At 59.0% G+C, this 20,585-nt stretch overlaps 2 protein-coding genes across 3 annotated transcripts in view; both read right to left on the bottom strand.

Moving 5' to 3' along the window:
- PTK7 (protein tyrosine kinase 7 (inactive)) overlaps window positions 1-11,310 on the bottom strand; it is a 33,124-nt gene extending 21,814 nt beyond the window's left edge. The window contains exon 1 of the mRNA XM_068940894.1: window positions 11,221-11,310. Within this exon, the coding sequence (XP_068796995.1) occupies window positions 11,221-11,251 (31 nt within the window). The 5' untranslated portion in view covers window positions 11,252-11,310. The remainder of the gene's footprint in view (window positions 1-11,220) is intronic.
- Window positions 11,311-13,543: 2,233 nt separating this feature from the next.
- On the bottom strand, window positions 13,544-17,770 carry LOC138066923 (heme-binding protein 1-like). 2 transcript variants are annotated; one of them, XM_068940892.1, is made up of 5 exons: window positions 17,575-17,770; window positions 17,413-17,498; window positions 14,945-15,086; window positions 14,622-14,805; window positions 13,544-14,441 (listed from the first exon to the last, which is right to left on the bottom strand). In XM_068940892.1, exons 1-5 carry the CDS (start codon window positions 17,732-17,734, stop codon window positions 14,267-14,269), a joined length of 747 nt encoding a protein of 248 aa, XP_068796993.1. In that variant the 5' UTR covers window positions 17,735-17,770; the 3' UTR covers window positions 13,544-14,266. The 2 variants fall into 2 exon arrangements, with proteins under 2 accessions (XP_068796993.1, XP_068796994.1); XM_068940893.1 differs by lacking the exon at window positions 17,413-17,498 and having other exon boundaries at window positions 17,591-17,756.
- Between the last annotated feature and the right edge of the window lie 2,815 nt (window positions 17,771-20,585).

The following is a 20,585-nucleotide window of genomic DNA, read 5'->3' as shown; positions in this document are numbered from 1 at the left end:
GTTTGAGGCAGGCGAGTAGCTCTGAGCACAGCAGGTTTGGTCTGCTCGAGCTCAACATCTGGAAATTCTTTGGGTGCTCATCACATTGGTCTTTTAAAACCATGTCGTGTCCAACGCTAGTCAAAGTAGAAACAAAAACTCGCTCCATGCCCAGAAAAAAAGAAAAGAAAAAAAAAGTCTTTCCCATCTGAGTCCCCAGCACAACTGGCTGGATGCAAAACATTTCCAAGAGAAGCACCCAGACAGACAACCCTTTCAGGTGGGATTTACTGATCTAGGGGAGAAGGAAGCCTGGATAAAAGCAGGCCCAGAGGCATCCCGTCCGGTAATGGCCAGGGGCATCTGCTCAGCCCAAATCCCAGATGGGAATTGCAGGGCTTGTCCACCCTATGGCCACCTCCATCCCTGGGTGCGGGGGCAAGACCGCCCCTGCAGCAGACCCTGCAACCCTGGGGACCCTGGCAAAGTAGATGCAAACTTAGAAATGTCTCAGCTGCCAGCATGACAGCAAGGGACAGTCCCTCTGCAAAGGGCCTGCAGCCACACAGCACCTCCGCACCAGCCTCCACGCAGGGGGGTCTTTTAAATACAGACGCCGAGTGACTGCTGAGAAGCCAACTCAGCCCTTCAAACCAAGATTTAGAGGGGGAAGGAAAAAAGCCACAACCACTTAGCACAACTGCCATTAGGCTCCCTTGAAGCGTTCAGAGAGGCTGCAAGCTGCGGGGGATTTTCTCCCCCGTTGCGAGCAACCCTCGCCATCTCTCCTTGCCCTTCCAGGCCCAGGGCCCACGCTTGGGAACAGCCACGCCAGATTTCTGCGCGGTTATTGCAAGAAACCAGAACAAAGTCACCAGGGTTTGGGGACCGTAAATCAAGCACTGGAGCCAACCAGGAGGCCAGGCTCTGAGCAGCGCAGCAGGGAGCAGCTGGCCGTGGGAAGAGCTTGCTGCCACACAGGGCGGGGAGGTGCTGCAGCCTCCCCTGTGCGCATCCCCGGCCCCAAAGCAGGCAGGAGACATGCGCTGCAGGAAGAAAATCCCGGAATAGCCCAGAAAAAGCCTCAGCATGAGGACAGCAGGTTCAAGGAGTCCTGCCGGCACGCGCTAGGCCAGCCAGGCCACCCCAGCACCAGGCTCGCATGGAAAAAATCCTGCTTTCCTCCATGCACGCAGCCAGGGGTTGGGAGGTGGGAAGAGCTACACCAAAGCACCATGAAGTCCTCTCCAGCTGAGTGGGGGGACAAGGTCCAGGACATTGCCAACTGCAGCTGGTTTGCAGCTGCCCCGGCAAAGGGCAAGAGCAGCCACGAGGGTGCTATCCTGCACCCACCAAGGGAGAGGACCATCGCAGGAGGTTTCTCCCGCCTTCCTTGTTCCCAAGCAGAGCTGCCACCAGCCAATACCCCACTGCAGGCTCACTCAGATTGGCAGGACAGCAAAGCGTTAGCAGCGAACCCCTAATTAAACTCATTTATTCACAGTGGTCTCATCTGGTCAGGATATAGTGGCACCTGGGAATGTTAATTGCCGCTGCGGAGCAGGGAGGCTTAATTCACGATGGGTTATTTTACAGGTCAGACCCGTGCAAAGCGGGAGATGCTAGCCAGCGTGCTGGGCAGCCTGTCCCTGCAGCTGGGGGCTTGCCAGTGGTCTCTGAGCTCTGCGTGGGGCTGCCAGCCCTGCTGTCCCCCGACGTTTCAGCAGCTTGCTCGAGCGCAGCAGAAACCTGGAGAAAGACGGGGAAGTCCCAGCAGCTCCCTGGTGGCTCTGCCAGCCGGCTGGGGCTGCCAAACCAGAACAACTGGCCTCAGACCCACCAGCGGCCATCGTCTGGCCCAGGATTGCAGTCGGGGAGAGGGCACCATCAGCAGTGAGAAACATAAATGCTTCGGGGGGGACTCAGCTCCCCGCACCTCCTGGTCCCGACAGCCAGCTCTGCCGGGCTGCACAGCGCTGACACCGGCCGCTGCCAGCCCCGGAGGGGCAGCTCACCTGCAGGCAGGGCTCTCCGGCTGCCGCAGCAAGGGCGTTTCGCGTTTCTCCCAGGGTTGGCACCTCGGGGCACCACGCTAACGCTCCTCCTCGCGTCCGAGGGGCGAAGCCGAAACAGCTCCCGCCGTGCCGAGCCCAGCTGAGGGGATCCCCCCAGAACGGAGGGCAGAGCCCTGACGGGTCTCGTTGTTTTTCCTTTTCCAGCTGAAATGCTGCTCTGGGAGACGACAGGAAAAACCAGAGCCAGCCCTACCAAGCTGCCTGGCGCATCCCTCCGGCAAACGGGAGCCCTGGCCGGCCTGGAGGACGGAGACCTGGACCGCAAGGACAAAAGCGGGGAGGGGGCCAGGCAGAGGAAGCGCCCGCAGGTGGCAAGGAGCCGTGTCACCACCATCACGGCAGCAGAGGAGACGACGTTCCCGCTCGGGCTCCTCCGCTCCCAGGGCAGGGACGGAGCTGGGCGTTGCGTGCTCCTGCCCACCAGCCCCTCCTGGATCTCCCGGGCCCATTCGCTGGAGAACCAGGCAGATTCAGCACTAAAGCTGTTTGGGTGAGCTGCTCCCCTCCATGCTGCCCCCAAAACCTGCCTGGGAGGAGTAAAACCCCCTAGGGTGCAGACAGCGGTGGCTCACTGTGGGGAGAAACCGTGCAAATAAGAGCTTAATTCAAGCACCCCCACCCGGCACAGGTGCCTCCTCCCAGCTTTGCTATCAGATGTCGGTCTATGTGATCTGCTGCAACTTCACAGCCCACCCACTAGGATGCCTGCAGCCCCAGGAAGGACGCGGGGGGCTGCGAGTCAGGGCGCAGCTGCACTCCCAAGCCTTGTGCGCGCGAGGAAGCAGACGGAGAGGTTATTTATCTCCCAAGCCCCACACTGGAATAAATATTTTAAACCGCACTCCAAATCGTGGAGGTATATTTACAGCTAAGTTTCTCTGAGTCATCTGCCTCTAAAGGCTCAGATGGATTTGCCAGGAAGATCCAGCCAGCCAAGCTCTCCGGACCGCATGTGGGAGAAACGGCCCATCCAGTGCCAGCGTCCAGAAGACGACGCCAGTAGACTGAGCCACACATGGCCGCACGGAGCCGCCCCTGCATGGCTCGGCTGCATCTAGCCCTTCTCCTTTCCTGCAAGCAAGGTCGCAGCACAGAGGCTGGTGGATGCGACCTGCGTGGGGCAATCCTGCAGTCTTGCTCCCTGCAGAGCAAGGCCAGGGCTGCAGGCTGCTGCCCCGGCTGTGGCGTGGGTCCAGCTCTAGGGGAGCCGGTCTCCAGAGCATCCTGCTTCACTGCTTGGGTTGCTGCAGGTTCAACCTGTTTGCTCCCCTCCCATAGGATGGGAAGAAGTTGCCAGGAAAGGCGCTGCCGACATGTCGCACACCAGCTTTTCCTAGCAGCTGCTGTGGCCCTGCAAGCGGACAATTGCACCACGCATCCAGCAGGAGACGAGCGGAGCAGCCGAAAGGAACCCCAACCGGACCCAGCTCCGCCGGCTGTGTTGGTCCCTCTCCCGTTTGTACGAGCTCCACGCCGCTGGGTTTTGACCTCTGGCTGAATATGGAAATTGCTTCCCAGAGACCCTCCGCTTGATCCGCATCATCCCTCACAAGCGTTTCGGGGATGTTGTCAGTACAGACCGCTGAGCCGTGCAGACCTGTTTCCACTGAGCGTCACACCGCCCTCCTCCCGGCGGCGAAGCACGACGCACGGCTCCCCGCGGCTATCTCCAATTGCTCCCCACGGGGCTGCAGTTTCATCCCACTCCTTCCCTCTCCATCACTGGGAAGCTGCAGACCAGCCCGATCACTTCTAGATACACAGGGGGCTCAGACGGGGCAGAGAAAAAAAGATCCTTGTTTATTTTCATTACAGCTCTTTACGAATCTATATTAAAAGCTGCAAAAATAGGAAAGTGGACAGAGAAGCTAATATTTCCTGTGCTCATGCAATATTAATTAAAAGGCAGCTTTGCTATGAAGCACTGCTACATTACCTCTCATCTAAAAATGGAGAAAAGGCATTGAATGGGAGGAATATGCAAGCGGGGCACTCTCTGAAGTACTTTTACCAATCAATAGCCAGACAGAACGCTTGCTACAGCCACATCTAATGCAAAGTGACAAATTAAAGAAAAGCCCAGGCATAATGGATTCGCAGAAATAGAAACTTGTATTAACCAAATCTCCTTGAAAAACAAGTGCTTCTCTCCATAGCAGCAGGACAACCGACTCCCAATGCACCCAGAGAGAAAATGACTCTCACCGGACAGTCATGAGTCCGACGGCGGGAAGGGCACTGGGACATCCTACGCAGCCAAATGCCAGCAAAGCACCAGGAACAGGCACCTGCTGGCCTGCTCCCACAGCGTAAGACACTGCACCGAGCTATCCACAGGTGCCAGGCTTGTCACGGTGGCTGCACAGAAAGGCTCAGACTAAAATAAACCAGATTGCTCCATCAGATCCACAGCACATCTCTGCCTGCACAGGACCCATACAGGAGAGCATCTCCAGCTGGCAAGAGGCAGGGCCACAGTGACATGGTGTGACACCAGATGGTACCCACCATGATGGGTGATGGGTGCCCACCCCGATGTCCCTGTTCCTGGGCATTTATTTCCTTGCCAAAGCATTAACCGTTGAGGCTGATGGTTTCTGCTCCAGGCCACGTGGCTTTAGTTTTTTTCTGTGGCTATGTGAAAGAAGTCACATCCAAAAAGCCTCTGAGATTTCCCAGAGTTGCCTCAGCAGCCCAGTCCCAGCCCCGCTCTGGTTTCTCACCGCTCTTCATGAACGAGGGGCCTGGCTCAGGGAGCCAAGAGTGACCTTGGGATGAGGACGCCAAAGTGACACACGGCAGAAAGCAGCACTCTGAGCCGGAGAACAGGAGTGTCTCGGAAGGGGACACGCAGCCCGGAGGGACGGGACCCAAGAAAAACAGCTAGCGACTCACGGGAAGCTCAGTTTTCTTTGGTCCGAGCCAACTTGGACACTCCTTTAGGAGGCTTTTGGAACAGGTGTCTCTCCCAGGGAGCCGGAGAGGCACCCAAATGACCCATCCTCAGCAGCACGAGTTGCTCCCCACGCCCGCAAACGGCACAGGAGGGCCAGAGACACTGCTGACGCTCCCCGCGCAGCGCCCAGTGGGGCCGTCTGCTTTTACCATCTCCGATCTCGTCTTTGTTGGGGAAAAACAAGGAACGTAACCCTTCCTCCCTCCCTGGGCACCCGACCCCGGCAGGGCCGGGAGCAGCCCCGTACCGCGCCAGCGACGGGCCTCGCCGGCGGAGCCGCGTGCTGCACCGACAGCAACGCAGGCGCTTGCAAGCCAGAGCTTGTCCTGCCTTTAACCATTTGGAAAGTCGCCGCACGTTTTGCAATCAAAGGGCTTCTTTGTGCTCCTACAGAGGCCAACGAGCAACCGTAATGAGGAAAGCGTTTACGGCCAGTCTTAGGTAACAGCCAGACCCGGGAACGCCGACAGAGGGACAAACCTCATCTTGCAGCAGCAGTGCCGGAGAGGTGCAGCTGTGAAGCTGCTACCTTGGAGATACTCCGCAAACAGTGTCTGTCATTTGCACCAAGGCTTTGATTCAGGTGTCCAGGACACCCTCGGGGCCCTATGTGACACCCCATTCCACAAATGCCAAACTCTTGTCCTGCTCAAATTAGGGCTTAATTTGCCAGGCCACGGGTATCCCGCAATCAAGCTCTATCTCACACGAGGAATCTAGGTTGAAGCCAGCCACGACGCCTCCCCAGGCACAGGAGTTGGGTGCACTCGCAGCGCAAGGGGACACGCGGTTCATGAATCCTTGTACACGGGGACGTTTTACCCTGGCATGCCCCAGACGGACTTTTCCTAGGGGGTTAATCCTGGCTCGCTTTCATTTCTGTTCTCTGGGGTACCTGGACACCTTGGCATCCATCTGCTCGCTATCAACAGGAATGTTTTAAGCAGCAGCCTGGGCCCTGCTTGGATGTCACCTAATACTTTTAAAGGATTTAAATGAGTTTTCAAGTCGAGTCCTCACAGAACAACTTCACAGAGGGCCCAAAGCAGAGAAGGGAGGGATGGATTTTGCAAAGCCGACCAAACCAAAGAAGCAGCCCCAGGCAGTAGCGGCGTACAGAGAGCAGTGAAAGCACCTACCCTCCAACGTTCCCAACGCGCTCAGGGACAAGCAGGCTGGGGAAGGCCCGGCCCAGCCAGCGCACCGCATCCCAGGTGCACAGACCAGGCTTTCAGATGCCTGCGAGCTGCTCCGAAGTCCCCCTTGACCCTGTTCCCTGCTCGGACAGCACGTATCAGTTACCTCTCAAAGGGGAAGAAAGCAGTCTGCTCCGTGCGCGGACAGAAATTGCTTCCCTGGAAAAAAGGAAGACTAGGAGTACTGTACAACTCCAGCCTTTTAAGCTCAGAAAAAAAATTTTTGCATTAAATTAAAAAAAAAAAAAAGCTGGCACACTGAGCAAGGGCCAGAGCCGGAGCAGCAGTCAATGAAAAGCACATGCGCTGCAGACCGGGCTGCCAACACAAATTGATGCTTTGAAACAAAGACCACTTGTGTTTGGCTTGAGGATCTTCCCCAGCTACTCGGAGAGGGCTGCACAGATTAAAAGGAGACACAGGTAACTGCACGAGAACAGCTCTTGGCTGCCAAGGATTTCCCCAGAAGAAAGGAACAACCTGACACAGAGACTTCACCCTGGCAGGGTGGCACAGCTTTGTCCTCACCCTGCTGCCACACACCAAAGCGAGCGGAGCCGGTAAGAAACAAGGGACAGTCTGGCCTTTTATCCAGTTGTCAGTTGCCTGGTTGAAATTGGACAGTAATAGTGATGGCTCCTATCACAGCGCAAGCTCGAGGCGCTGGCACTGTGGGACTGGAGCCACAAGAGGTGATGGGACGCCGCTCCCTCACACTGCACCCAACGGGAAGCGGTCCTGGGATTCGACAGCCCAGGCAGCAGGCAAGGGAGAGGAGAGATGAACGGAGAGCTGAGACCTCACCAACTCAACCAGCATTACCAGTCCCGGCAGGGCCAAGTAGGACGAAGGAGGCAGAAGCGCAGGACCCAGACCACATCACTCGGAATTAAAAGGCTTTCTGCTTGCTTTCTTACACAGTGATTCAGCAGCTTTGACTTCAGGAAGTGAGCAAACATCTCCTACAAGGACCACCCCAAGGCGCCCCACCTTGCTCGCGCTCCCTCTGAACAACCTCCCTAAAGGCAAGAGATGCGCAACGTATCCAGGCTGCCGAAAGCTCGCGAGGACGTCAGGAACGGGTTGGGAACCGCGCCGTGGAGCCTTCAGACCGCAGCACAGCTCAGGAAAAAGCCCAGGCAGCCATGCAGAGAGCCAGAAAACCCACAGCCCACGACCTCTTCCCGCCAGGTCTCTCCCAGAGCACAAATCCTCCTGTGCCCGGCAGCGGGATTGCTTTTCCCAGGCATGCCAGCGCACAAGGCATGCCACACTCGCAGCAGAGCGCTTTATCCCCACCGCAGAAGATAACGTCTGCTTTTCCGACAGACTTAAGGCATTCACAAGCAGCTCATGGATGCCATCCATCCAACATCCCTCACGCAAGGAGCAGGACACGGGACCAAGTCACCCTGAGCGGCGCCTTTGCCCTACTAAAAAGCTGATGTCCAAGAACCAACATGTTACCAATAGTCATTTCTTCTGCGATTACTTTTCTTCATTGCACTTTTTTTCTTCTTTTTTTGCCTAAGATAAATTGATTTCTTATAAAGGAACAAGACACTGCCCTCGTCCTTCTCCCAGCTTTGATATGACCAGCCTTCACTGCTAGGTGCTGCCATGCCAAAAGTGTTCACATCCAGGCCTGGGGAGGTGGGTCAGTACTGTTGCCTCTTCCGCTTATGTGGCAAAAGCTAGGGCTGCTATTTGGGCTACACCTGGAAAAATCCAGTTTGCAGCTTTTGCAGTGTCCCAAACCCACTGTCAGCAGCCTGCGCAACTGCAACCCTTGCAAAGGAGCAGTGCTCCTGAGCATCTCTCAAGCATCTCACCGGCCTCACCACCCTCCAGAGAGCTGCCTGTGAGCCCATCACTGCCGTTCACGTCAGCGGGACGAAGCCTGTTCCCTTGGGGGCTGGACAATCGCATGTCCTCCAGTCCCAGGGGAGCTTCTCTGTGAACACCGCAGCAGCAACTGCACTCATAAAGAGCACATTTGTACCCAAGACCGTCCGCTGCTAAATGAGCATTTGTTCCCAGTCCCCAAATATCGAAAGCAGTGGAAACACCCACTGCTAACGCGAAATATTTTGCATTCCAGGCCTGAGAGCTATGCTTGGAAATGTTCAGAGAGGAAAGAGTGTTTATTCACTGGAGAGAGGTGTAGGTCCAGCTATTTACTTAGGCCCACATGTACTTGCTGGAAGACAGCTTTGATCTTTGCAGCTCAAATAGCAGATGAATTGCGAGGAAGGGAAGAAAAATATTAGTGTAAAGCTCCTCTAGTAAATGTCTGTATCTAGGCCTTGTGATCTTGAGACCTTTTTGAAACGCCTTATCGCTTGCAGCCAGACTAGCCCCAAAGCCAGGCTCTTCTCTCCCATCTCCTTTCCTACCTTCCTCCCATCCTTTCTCTTGGGCTCCGCAGCCTTCCAGAAGGAACCACCTGCCCTCCTGGGACACGCACACCTAACCGCTGGGACACACCGTGGCCCAGCCTTTGGTCCAATGAACCAAGTGAGACACGTTCATCAGAGCAACACGTGGCAGCGCAGTCCTGGCCCTCAGTTCCCCAGAGCAAGAGGGTTTCGGTGAACTGGGAGGGAGCACGTTCCCATCGGCAAGAGCGTTCAACACCCAACATGCAACTGAATACGGGTGCTTGCTGCAGTTTACACATCCACCCATCTGCCTTTAGAAGATGTTCTCGTTCCAGATCAACGAAGACATCAGAGGCCATCCTTAAAGGAGGGAGAACGTGACGTCTCTCCCCCCAGTGCCAGTCCTCAGTAGTCCAGGAGATGGTGGACCCACTGTGCAGACAGAGCAGCGAGTGTTTGTGCCTATGGCCATGACCACAGAGCCTCCGTGCCCTCATAGTGCCTGCCACATCGGGGTTGCAACGTGCCACGAGTGCTGTCAAGTATCAAGGGGGACCCCGTGGTTCACGGGAAAAGAACAGGGCTGGCTTGTTACCGCTTTGCCCCAAAATGGCCCAGAAATGTGCTGAGCAGCACAGCTCTTCAGCTGCCAAAGGGACGCTTGCTCAGATCAATTATCTCAATACTTTTCCTGCAGAGAACTCCAAGCTGTTGGAAAACAGATGTTAGCTTAAGCTCAAAGAGCAAGAGTCACTCGAGTTGCACTGCTGCAAGTTCATTTCAGACCCTTTAAAACCAAGAGAAACTCCCAGCTCCTATCCGATCACGCACGTTTTTCTCCTTTAGGAACGGCCTTCCTGATGAGTGCAGGGAAAGCACTGCCACACGGAAACGTACAGCTCAACACTGGACGCAGAGGCACTTTCTGAACAAAACAGACCCTTGGGTTTTCTTGGCTTTAAAGAAGAGTTGATTCAGCAAATACTTCCTCCGCTAGCATTTCGACCGCACGCTCCAGCAGAAGGCAGCGCACATCTGGCACGCTGCAGCGTTATTGCCGGAGAGATCACAGCTCTGCTGAGCAGCCGGAATAGAGGCACGGGGACCAGCAGCCCAGCCACAAGGCGCTCCAGGAACTCATACGTGGCAACGGAGGGTCACAAAAAGGATTTAAGCCACATACACCCTGCGCTTCCTGCCGTGCGGGAGGTCTTTCCCCAGCCCCTTCTCCAAATAGCCTCCCCAGGCCAAGGGGAGACATCCCCCATAACCCGTACAACTTGCTCTGAGCCAGTAAAACCGAGGTATCAAACTACATTTCGGCCATGCCGGGCACTAAAAACGCTGGCATGGGAGTTTTCTTTGCAGCGGCCCCAAGCCAGCTGGTGGCACGCTCTTTCCAACGCTGTTGAACGCCTCCACCGGCATGCAGACCGCCACAGCAGCTCCAAACCAAGACGAGCTCGTGCTGCCCCTTTGCATACAGCCTTCCCAGCACCCCGCCAAGGCAATCAGCAATTGCTCTGCTAATTCCCTAAACGAGAGCTGCGTTTTGCACGCATCAGCTGCGAATCAGACGTTGCCCAGCAGAAGGGTCCGGCCGCAGCTCTGGGCGACCCGAGAGCTGTAGATACCTCTGTCAGCGAGACAGAATCTGCTCTTCTTTCCCGGATGCTGAACTTTTAAGACTGCTGAATTTTGCAGCAAAGCACGCAATGGTGCCGAACAAAGCAGAAGAGCCTGCAAGAAGACTCTGGCAACGTGCAAAACCCCTTCTGAAGGGGGACGGGGAAGCGGCGTGGCGCGGTGGGACGCGAGACCCTTCAAAGCCGGACCCACCGCCAGCAACCGGGCTGGAAACCAGGCGGCAGGGTCCCGCTCTCCCCCCGCGTCCCGGCCGCGCCGTGCCACCTTTTGGCCCGCGGGCCGGGCGAAGCCGGACGGTTCCGCGGCGAGGGCTAGAAGCCGAAACGCCTCCTTCGCCCCGGGCTTGGCCGGGCCAGGCCGGCACCGGGGCCGGCGAGGGGAACAAGGGGGAAGCGGCGCCGGCCACGGGGGACGTTTAGGCCCGGCGACATCAACGCCGCGGCCCCGGGGAGCGGCGGCTGGCAGCATCGGACGGGGATGGGGATGGGGACGGGCTCGGGGATGGGGACGGGGATGGGGACGGGCTCGGGGATGGGGACGGGGATGAGGATGGGGACGGGCTCGGGGATGGGGATGGGGATGAGGATGGGGACGGGCTCGGGGATGGGGACGGGCTCGGGGATGGGGACGGGCTCGGGGATGGGGACGGGGATGGGGACGGGGACGGGCTCGGGGATGGGGACGGGGATGGGGACGAGACCCGGGGCGAGAGCCGGGGCGGGGGCGGCTCTCCCAACCCTGCGCCCGCAGACCTCTTCCAGCGTCGCCCGCGCGCCTTTCAGCAGAAGACGCCGCGCTGCTGCGCCCTCCCCCGCGGCCTCGGGGCTCCGGCCGCGGCGGGGCCGGACCGGGCCGGGGGCCGCCCCCCTCCCGCCAGCCGCCAAGCGGCGGCCCCCATCCGCCTCGGAATTCGCTTAAAAAAAGAGAAATCTGGAAGTCAGGGCGCGCGGGGGGGGGAGGGGGGAGAGCCGCCGCCCCGCACTCACCGAGCAGCAGGAGCGCCCCGAGCGCCGCCATCCTCCGCTCCGCCCGCCCCGCTCAGCGCCGCGCCGCGCCGGTCAGCGCGCGCCCGGGCCGCCGCCCCTGGCCATGCCGCCGCCGCCGCCGCCGCCGCGCCGGGAGGGGAGGGGAGGGGAGGGGCTTCCGGGGGCGGGGCGGCGGCCGGAAGCGGGGACGGGGGACGGGGGGGGCCCGGGCGGCGCCCCCCGAGCGCGGGGCGGCCGCGGCGGAGCTCCCCCGCCGGGTCTGCGAGGGGGCGAGCGCCGGCGGCGGCGGCGGCCCTCCTGCCGGCCTTGGGCGAGAGCTGCTCGGCTCTGCGGCGCGCCCGCCTCGCGCGCCCCTCGCCGCGGCCTCCGGCCTGGCGCCGGGCAGCGGGCGCCACGTGCTGCTCTCCCGCCGCTGCCCCGGGGCAAGGGCCGCGCCACGACAGCCCGCTGCAACCGCGGGCCAGCGGCTCGGTTTCCTCGCCGTGGGATCTCGGCGTCCCTGCGAGCGGCCCCCCGACCCATCTCCGAGGGCGCCAAAGCCTTGACCTGGCCTGCAGCAGGCCTGCTGCCCTGCATGGCGGTGCCCACTTGGACCTGTATCAGGAGGACCTGCACCTCCGACAGGCCGGGGAGCCCCAGGAGCTACGCAAGAGCCGGGGAAGGACTCCCCGAGCAGGGCGTGCTGCTGCGTAACCGCAGACCAGCCTGCTCTCGTAGGGAAACCACTGCTTCCTGCCACCAAAAGCCATTCGGCTTGCGGCTGGGGACCGAGCAGCCTCAGAGAAAGCATCGTCCTACTCAATCAGCTCGAGAAAGCAAGCTTGACTTCCACCTACCCCGCTTGCAGGCTCGGGGCTGGCAACCCAGGCAGCTGGCAAGAGGGTAAGAGGAAGGGGCTCTCTGTCCCATGCATAGTGGCACAAGCCATCTTTGCTCTGCCACCGATGCTTGAACCACCTGATCCAGCCCCACGCAAGGGAATTGCTTCTCCTTCCTCAGGAGGGACGCGAGCTGAGCACTGCTGATCTGCAGATTGCCACTTTTATCTTAGGAGGTCTTTCACAGAATGGTTGAGGTCAGAAGGGACCTCTGCAGATCATCTAGTCCAACCCCCCCTGCTCAAGCACGGTCACCTACAGCACGTTGCCCAGGACCGTGTCCAGATGGCTTTTGAACATCCCCAAGGACAGCGACTCCACATCCTTCCTGGACAACCTGTTCCAGGGCTCTGTCACCCTCAGAGTAAAAATGTTTTTTCCTCCTCTTCAGATGGAACCTCCTGTGTTTCAGGTTGTGCCCGTTGCCTCTTGTCCTGTCACTGGGCACCACTGAGAAGAGTCTGGCCCCATCCTCTCCACACCCTCCCTTCGCATACTTGTACACATTGATCAGATGGCCTCTCAGCCTTCTCTTCCTCCAGGCTGAACAGGCCCAGCTCCCTCAGCCTTTCCTCATAGGACAGATGCTCCAGTCCCTTCCTCCTCTTAGTAGCCCTTCGCTGGACTTGCTCCAGCAGCTCCAAGTCTCTCTTACATTGGGGAGCCCAGAACTGGACACAGTACTCCAGGTGTGGCCTCCCCAGGGCTGAGGAGAGGGGCAGGATCACCTCCCTCCACCTGTTGGCAACACTCTTCCTAACGCACCCCAGGACACCATTGGCCTTCTTGGCCACAAGGGCACATTGTCGGCTCATGGTCAACTTGCTGTTCACCAAGACGCCCAGGTCCTTTTCTGCAGAGCTGCTTTCCAGCAGGTCAACCCCCACCCTAGACTGGTGCCTGGGGTTATTCTTCCCTAGATGCAGGACCCTGCACTTGCCTTTGTCGAACTTCAGGAGGTTCCTCTCTGCCCAGCTCTCCAGCCTGAATGGGCCCTCTGAAGCGTATCAGCCACTGCTTTCAGTTTTGGATCGTCAGCAACCTTGCTGAGGGTGGACTCCGTCCTTTCATCCAGGTCACTGATGAATAAGCTGAACAAGACTGGACCCAGTATTGACCTCTGAGCAGGTTCCTGTGTGCAGTGAAGGGGCCAGTTTTTACACAGGGGGAACCCGAGGCTGGAACGCACCCCAACCATCCGAAGACCATTTTACCTGCACGGGAGCATGGCCACAGCTCTGTACAGCAGCAAGGGAAGCAGTCTGGGCAGCAAGGCAGAAGCTGCGCCCAGCTGAACCTGAAGCAATTATCTGGGCAAACACCAGAGCTCTCCTCTGCTTAGCTTTGTGGCCTGGAGCATCTTGAGGAGGGAGAGGACAACACGATGCTCTTCTCAGCCTAGCCTGACCACCTCCCACCCCCAAAGCCAGGGACCTGCAGCCACAGTGGTTTGAGCTGGGTTTATTTGCTGTTGGCACTGCCAGCTTCCCCCAGGAAAGTGCAACGGTATTCATGGATGTGAAACTCTCTGATTGATGATGCACAGCACAACACAACACACAGCGGAGCTGCTGTTGATGGGACCTGCCCCTCTCAGCGCGCAGCAGGTCCGCAAACAGCACCCATAACTGCTGGACGAAGGCTGCTGGCATCTCCGTCGTGGCTGAGGGATGGCCAGCAACAGCCAGGGAGGCACACGACAGTCCAAAGACGACAGCCCCAGCAGGAAACCTGCAGCATCCACAACATCTCGCGGCCAGCCCTTTCCCCCTTCACGTCCCACTGTCCCTGGAACAGCATTTGAGTGGCTCCGTCCCAGACAGGCAGCTGATCTCTCAGGTGCAGGCATTTGCCTTCTCGATGACTGCCAGCCACAAGCCCCACTTGTGTGCCTGGCACAGCTCTGCAATCCCAGCTCAGGGCTTAAAACAAAAACAAACAAACAAAAAAAAATCTCTGGCCAGGCCAGCTCATTGCCCCAGCCCGTGCTGTTACTCCCTCAGGTTTTCCCCTGGCTGGGCTTGCACGGGGCAGAGCGTGACCCTATCCTGTCATCTTCTGGTCTACTGGGTGGATGGTGGGTCAGGATGTGCTTTCGTCTCCTTTGGGTCAGAACTGCCATCTACACCAGCTCCAGTCACGGGATGGTTTGTGGTCACGGAGGGGCCTCACTCCGTCCGACGGATGAACCAGATCTCATTGCGGCGCTGAGGGATGCTGGGATTCTCATAAGCAGCCACGATGTAGGTCTCCCGGAGCACAGTGTCTGTGGAGCCCAGAAGCTCCCAGAAGAGACTGATCTCTTGCAGGATCGTCTCTTCAGTGGTCATCCCGTAGAAAACCCTGCAGCAAAGGGAGCAACTTCAACAACACCGCCGCCAGCACATCCCCTTTCCCACAGCCAGGGCTCCCAGCCCTCTGCCCTGGGCACAAGCCAGCCACTGGCAGATAAACCAGAGGAGCCACGCAGCGAGTTCATACACCTCTACGGAGCTGCCGAAACACCTCTGGTGCTGGGGTCACCTGGTTATCACCCGGAGTGGTGCCCTCTCAGTGATGTGGATTTCAGGGTCCATGGGGACAGGGGGGTTTTGCTGGAATGCTCCCGGAAGGTAAAAGGCAGTTAGGACCTCGCGTGCCAGTTCGGTCCCCTCCTTGGTCAGGTGGATTTCGTTGAGCACTGGGACCGTCATGCCCAGGTAGCAACCTGGAGGGAAGCAGTGGGCACAGTGAGACAGCCCAGTTGGCAGCCACAGCCTTCCCCCCGACTCCGGGTGGACCATGGCGGGGTCCCGCTCTCCACAGCCTGCTGCCCCCACTCTCCCCACCCACCAGCCTGCACACACCTTCAGAGTTCTCCTTGCAGATGTAGCGCATGAGCTTCATGAAGCTCATGGAGATGCTCTGCTCATACATGGGCTCCCCCTTGGTGACACAGGCCCACTTCCCAGCTGGGTACTGCCGCTCCTCGTAGGCTGCTTCGTCACACTGAAACAGGCCACAGGGAAAGCCAAGTCAGGGTCGAGCACGTTGGCAATGTTGCAGCACTCAGGTGGCAAAGCCAACACTGGCAGGCAGGGGTGGGGTGGCGTGGGGAGGGACACGACCCTGCTAGCCACTCCTTGCTAGCCAGTGACTGGCAGGGGAGGCCACATAGGGCAAGCGGAGGTGACATCAGGCACAACCCAGACAAGGGCACTTCAGCATCGCCAGGTGAAGGGGTGCAGAAGAACGAGCACAAATGGGGCACAGGGAGGCTTGGAGGCTCCTGGCATGCACAAGGAATGCAGCACATCCTCAGCAGGGAGCCCATGACTTTCTGCTCCTCTCCAGGCACTGTCCTGCCTACACAAGGATGTTCCTAATTCCAAAGACCTCCAGGAAGTTTGACTGGATTCACAGGCAGAGGGCCCTTTCCCTGAAGCGCCGTGTGCGTGGAGGATAACAAGCAAAAAGCCTTGCGCCCAAGAGAAGGGAAGGTCTAGCTATGGAGCAACAGCTCTAGCACCCAGAAGGGCTGTGAAGGCTGGAACAAGTCTCCTCACAGATCCTTCTCCCACACCAAGAAGTAACACGAGGAAGAAGAGTCACGGAGCAAAGCAAAGAGCTGAGATGAGTCAGAATCCCTATTTCCAGGGCAGATTTTGCTGGACAAACCCAACAAAGCAAGCATGGGGGATGACTTGCAGCGGGATCTGCTCCTAGTTCAGCTCACCACACAGTCATAACCATGGCTGAAAAACCAGCTCAAACCACTGCACAAGAGCAGGTGCGAAGATGTGGCCAGCTCCTACCCTCAGCTCATTCTTCTGTCAGTTACAGTGATCACGCAACTCAGCCTTGTTCTCCAAGAGCTCGTGGCTCCTGTCCAAACTTTAGGGCTCCACAGCTCTGCTGATGTGCGTTGAGCGAGCCAGGAACTCATGACCAGCCTCAGCACTGAGTGCAGCTTTCCTACGCCCTGATCCAAATCAGGTGTCTGCTCAGAAAGCCAAACCAAAAGCAAACGGAAGGCATTTGGGCTGCTCCAGTTTATCAGCGGGGTGCCAGGAAGGGCAGTGTCACAAGACACTGCAGGCCAGCTAGCGTTCAGCCCCTAGATGGACCATGTCTGCTACTGCCCTGCCAAGCGAAGCAGAGCAATAGCATTTGCCAGGCAAGTAAACTGCCAGTCCCTCCAGATGCTTCACACAGACCCAGGGGCACACAGACCCCCCTCTAACATGGGACAGGGAATGGGACCCTCAGCACCGGGCTCAGCAAGGCTCTGTAGGTGGCATAATGATTCATTTGCCTCCGAGAGGATGAGGGCTCATGGCATGGACGCAAGGCTCAGGAGGAGCAGCCAAACCCTGCCCACCTGCTTTAGCCTGGGGACCATGTTCAGAAGGGTCCTAGCTCGTGAGCCCCCTCAGCACTAATGTCCCAGCTCCTCACTCAGCCCTGGAGTCAAGCTCCAAGAATCCTCCTCTAGCACAGAGAGCGTGCCAACAGCAGCAGCAGACCTGCAACCCCCCCCCCACACCCAGGTATTGGGGGCCCCCATCCCTTCCTGGGACGGGCACGTGTAGAGAAGAGCCCAGGCTAGGTAAATCCCCAGGACCCAGAAGAACAGGGAGGGTGGTGGAGCCCCAGTTCAGCTCTGCAGAGCCCACGCGCTCAGACGTGTTTCACAGGCAGGAGCGTTGGGCTTCAGCCCAGGAGAACCTGGCTGAGCGCTCCTCACCCAGAACAACTGACAGATGTCTTCTTGGTAGCAAGCCCAGCCAAGCCTACAGAGACAGAGGAACCAGTCTGACCAGCGCTTCTTCACCGTTTATCCGAAAGCTCAAAAACACCTTCTTGCATGAGAGATGAGAGGAGGCGCACAACTTGGCTGGCTAGAGCGGGAGACCCTCAGGCAGGAGCCGCCCCACCAGGCTCGGATGGGCAACCAGGACAAACAGCGACGAAGGCGCAGGTCTGATATGCAGGGCCGCCGGGTCCCCTTGAGCCAGCTGAGCCCTCCAGCTCCGCTGCGAGCCACGTAGGCGGCGCGAACACGGCCCCGGCGAGGCTCTGAGCCACACGGCCAGGAGCCTGGCGAGGCAGGGCGCAGGCTCCACACCGAAAAGCGGGCGGGTTTGCTCGCCGCAGCGACGGGCGGGTTGGGAAGGGAGGCAGCTGAGAGCCAGAAGAGCGGAGGGAGCAGCAAGCCCAAGCCGCTCCGAAGGGAAGCGAGGCGCCCGAGCGGGCGGCAGCAGGAGGACGCCGTGCCAAGGCCGAGCTGCGAGGCGGTGCGGGGCCCGTCCCCGCCGGCGGCCCCGGGCCTCACCTTGTCCCGCCGCGCCAGGGTGGCGAAGGGCAGCGGCTCGCGCAGCCGGCCGAGCCGGGTCATCTGGGCGATGGGGCCCGCCATGTCTGCAAGGGAGGCAAGGCGCAGGGCGGTGAGGCGGGGGGGCCCCGCCGCCCCTCGGCCGCCCCGCCCGCCGCTCACCTCGGGGCAGGCTCACCCGGTGCGCGCTGGCCACGGCCTCCCAGTGGGCGAACAGCTGGCCCCGCGCCGCCGCCGCGCCGCCTTCCTCCTCCTCCTCCTCCTCCTCCTCCTCCTCCTCCTCGCCCAGGCCGTCCAGGTCCTCCAGCCTGATGCGCGCCATGGCCCGCGCCGCCGTCACCGCTGACGTCACAGCCCCCGCGGGGCGCGCGCGCGCGCCTTCCGCCACGGACACGCGCGCGCGCGCGCGCTCCCGCCCAGCCCGGCGCGAACGTGGCTCTTCCCGCCGCCCCCGCCGCCGCCGCCCAGCGACCGCCGGGCCGGGCCGGGCCGGGCCCCCCCCGACCTGCACCCCCGACATCCGTACATCCGTACATGCACCCCCGACATCCATACATACACCCCCGACATCCGTACATACATACATACACCCCCGACCTGTACCCCCGACATCCGTACATCCGTACATGCACCCCCGACATCCATACATGCACCCCCGACATCCGTACATACACCCGCGACCTGCGCCCCGCCATATACACATACACCCCCCGACATCCGTACATACATACATACACCCCCGACCTGTACCCCCGACATCCGTACATCCGTACATGCACCCCCGACATCCGTACATACATACACCCCCGACATCCGTACATGCACCCCCGACCTGCGCCCCCGACATCCGTACATCAGTACATGCACCCCCGACATCCATACATGCACCCCCGACATGCACCCCGCCATATACACATACACCCCCCGACATCCGTACATACATACATACACCCCCGACCTGTACCCCCGACATCCGTACATCCGTACATGCACCCCCGACATCCGTACATACATACACCCCCGACATCCGTACATGCACCCCCGACCTGCGCCCCCGACATCCGTACATCAGTACATGCACCCCTGACATCCGTACATACATACATACACCCCCGACCTGCACCCCCGACATCCGTACATACATACACCCCCGACATCCGTACATGCACCCCCGACCTGCACCCCCGACATCCGTACACACATACACCCCCGACATCCGTACATGCACCCCCGACCTGCACCCCCAACATCCGTACATTCGTACATGCACCCCCGACATCCGTACATACATACATACACCCCCGACCTGCACCCCGACATCCGTACATCCATACATACACCCCCGACATCCGTACATACACCCCTGACATGCACCCCGCCATATACACATGCACCCCCGACATCCGTACATACACCCCCGACCTGCACCCCGACATCCGTACATCAGTACATGCACCCCCGACATCCACACATACACCCCCGACATACGTACATACGTGCACCCCCAACCTGCACCCCCGACATCCATACATACACCCCTGACCTGCACCCCCGACATCCATCCATCCATACATACACCCCCGACATCCGTACATGCACCCCCGACATGCACCCCGCCATATACACATGCACCCCCGACATCCGTACATACACCCCCGACCTGCACCCCGACATCCGTACATCCATCCATACACCCCCGACATCCGTACATGCACCCCCGACATGCACCCCGCCATATACACATACACCCCCGACATCCGTACATACACCCCTGACATGCACCCCGCCATATACACATACACCCCGGCCATACGTACGTGCACCCCTGACATACATACATACACCCCCAACATGCACCCCCACCATACATACACCCCTGACGTGCACCTCCCGACATCCATACATACACCCCCACCATACATACACCCCCGCCATACGTACATACGTGCACCCCCGACATCCATACATCCATCCATACACCAACATGCACCCCCGCCATACATACATACACCCCCAACATCCATCCATCCATACACCCCTGACATACGTACATACGTGCACCCTGACATCCATGCATACACCCCACCATACATACATACATCTCCCATATGTACACCCCACCATACATACACCCCCAACATTCATCCATCCATCCATACACCCCGCCATACATAGATACACCCTGCCATACATACATACACCATCCATCCATACACCTCCCATGCATACACCCCACCATACATACACCCCCGAAATACACCCCTGCCATACATACACCCCCCATATATACACCCCCACCAAACATACATACACCCCGCCACACATACACCCCACCATACATACACCCCCGACATACATGCACCCCCGACATACACCCCCACCATACACACACCCCTGCCATACATACACCTCCCATATGCAGGTGGGATGCATACCCCACCATAGGTATACCTTCAACATACACCCATGCCATATACCCCTACCATACATACACCTCCCCTATGTACACCCTGCCATACATACACCTGCCCTATGTACACCCCCACCATAATACACCCCCGTACCTATATCTTCCCATACATACACCTCCTGTACATACACCCCACACCTACGTCTCCTCACGCATACACCCCACCATGCGTACACCCCACACTGACATCTCCCCACGCATACACCCCACCGTACGTACACCCCACACCGTCTCCCCACGCATACACCCCACCGTGTGTACACCCCACACCGATGTCTCCACACGCATACACCCCACCATACGTACACCCCACACCGATGTCTCCCCACCCATACACCCCACCATACGTACACCCCACACCAACGTCTCCCCATGCATACACCCCACCATACGTACACCCCACACCGATGTCTCCCCACACATACACCCCACCATACGTACACCCCACACCGACGTCTCCCCACTCATACACCCCACCATACGTACACCCCACACCTACGTCTCCCCACGCATACACCCCACCATACGTACACCCCACACTGACATCTCCCCATGCATACACCCCACCATATGTACACCCCACACCTACATCTCCCCGCACATACACCACACCATATGTACACCCCACACTGACGTCCCCCCACACATATAACCCACCATACGTACACCCCACACCGTCTCCCCACGCATACATCCCCATACA

This window comes from Struthio camelus, chromosome 3, assembly GCF_040807025.1.
Source record: "Struthio camelus isolate bStrCam1 chromosome 3, bStrCam1.hap1, whole genome shotgun sequence".
Classification (NCBI taxonomy): Eukaryota; Metazoa; Chordata; class Aves; order Struthioniformes; family Struthionidae; genus Struthio; species Struthio camelus.
This window is presented reverse-complemented; position numbering and strand designations above follow the sequence as displayed.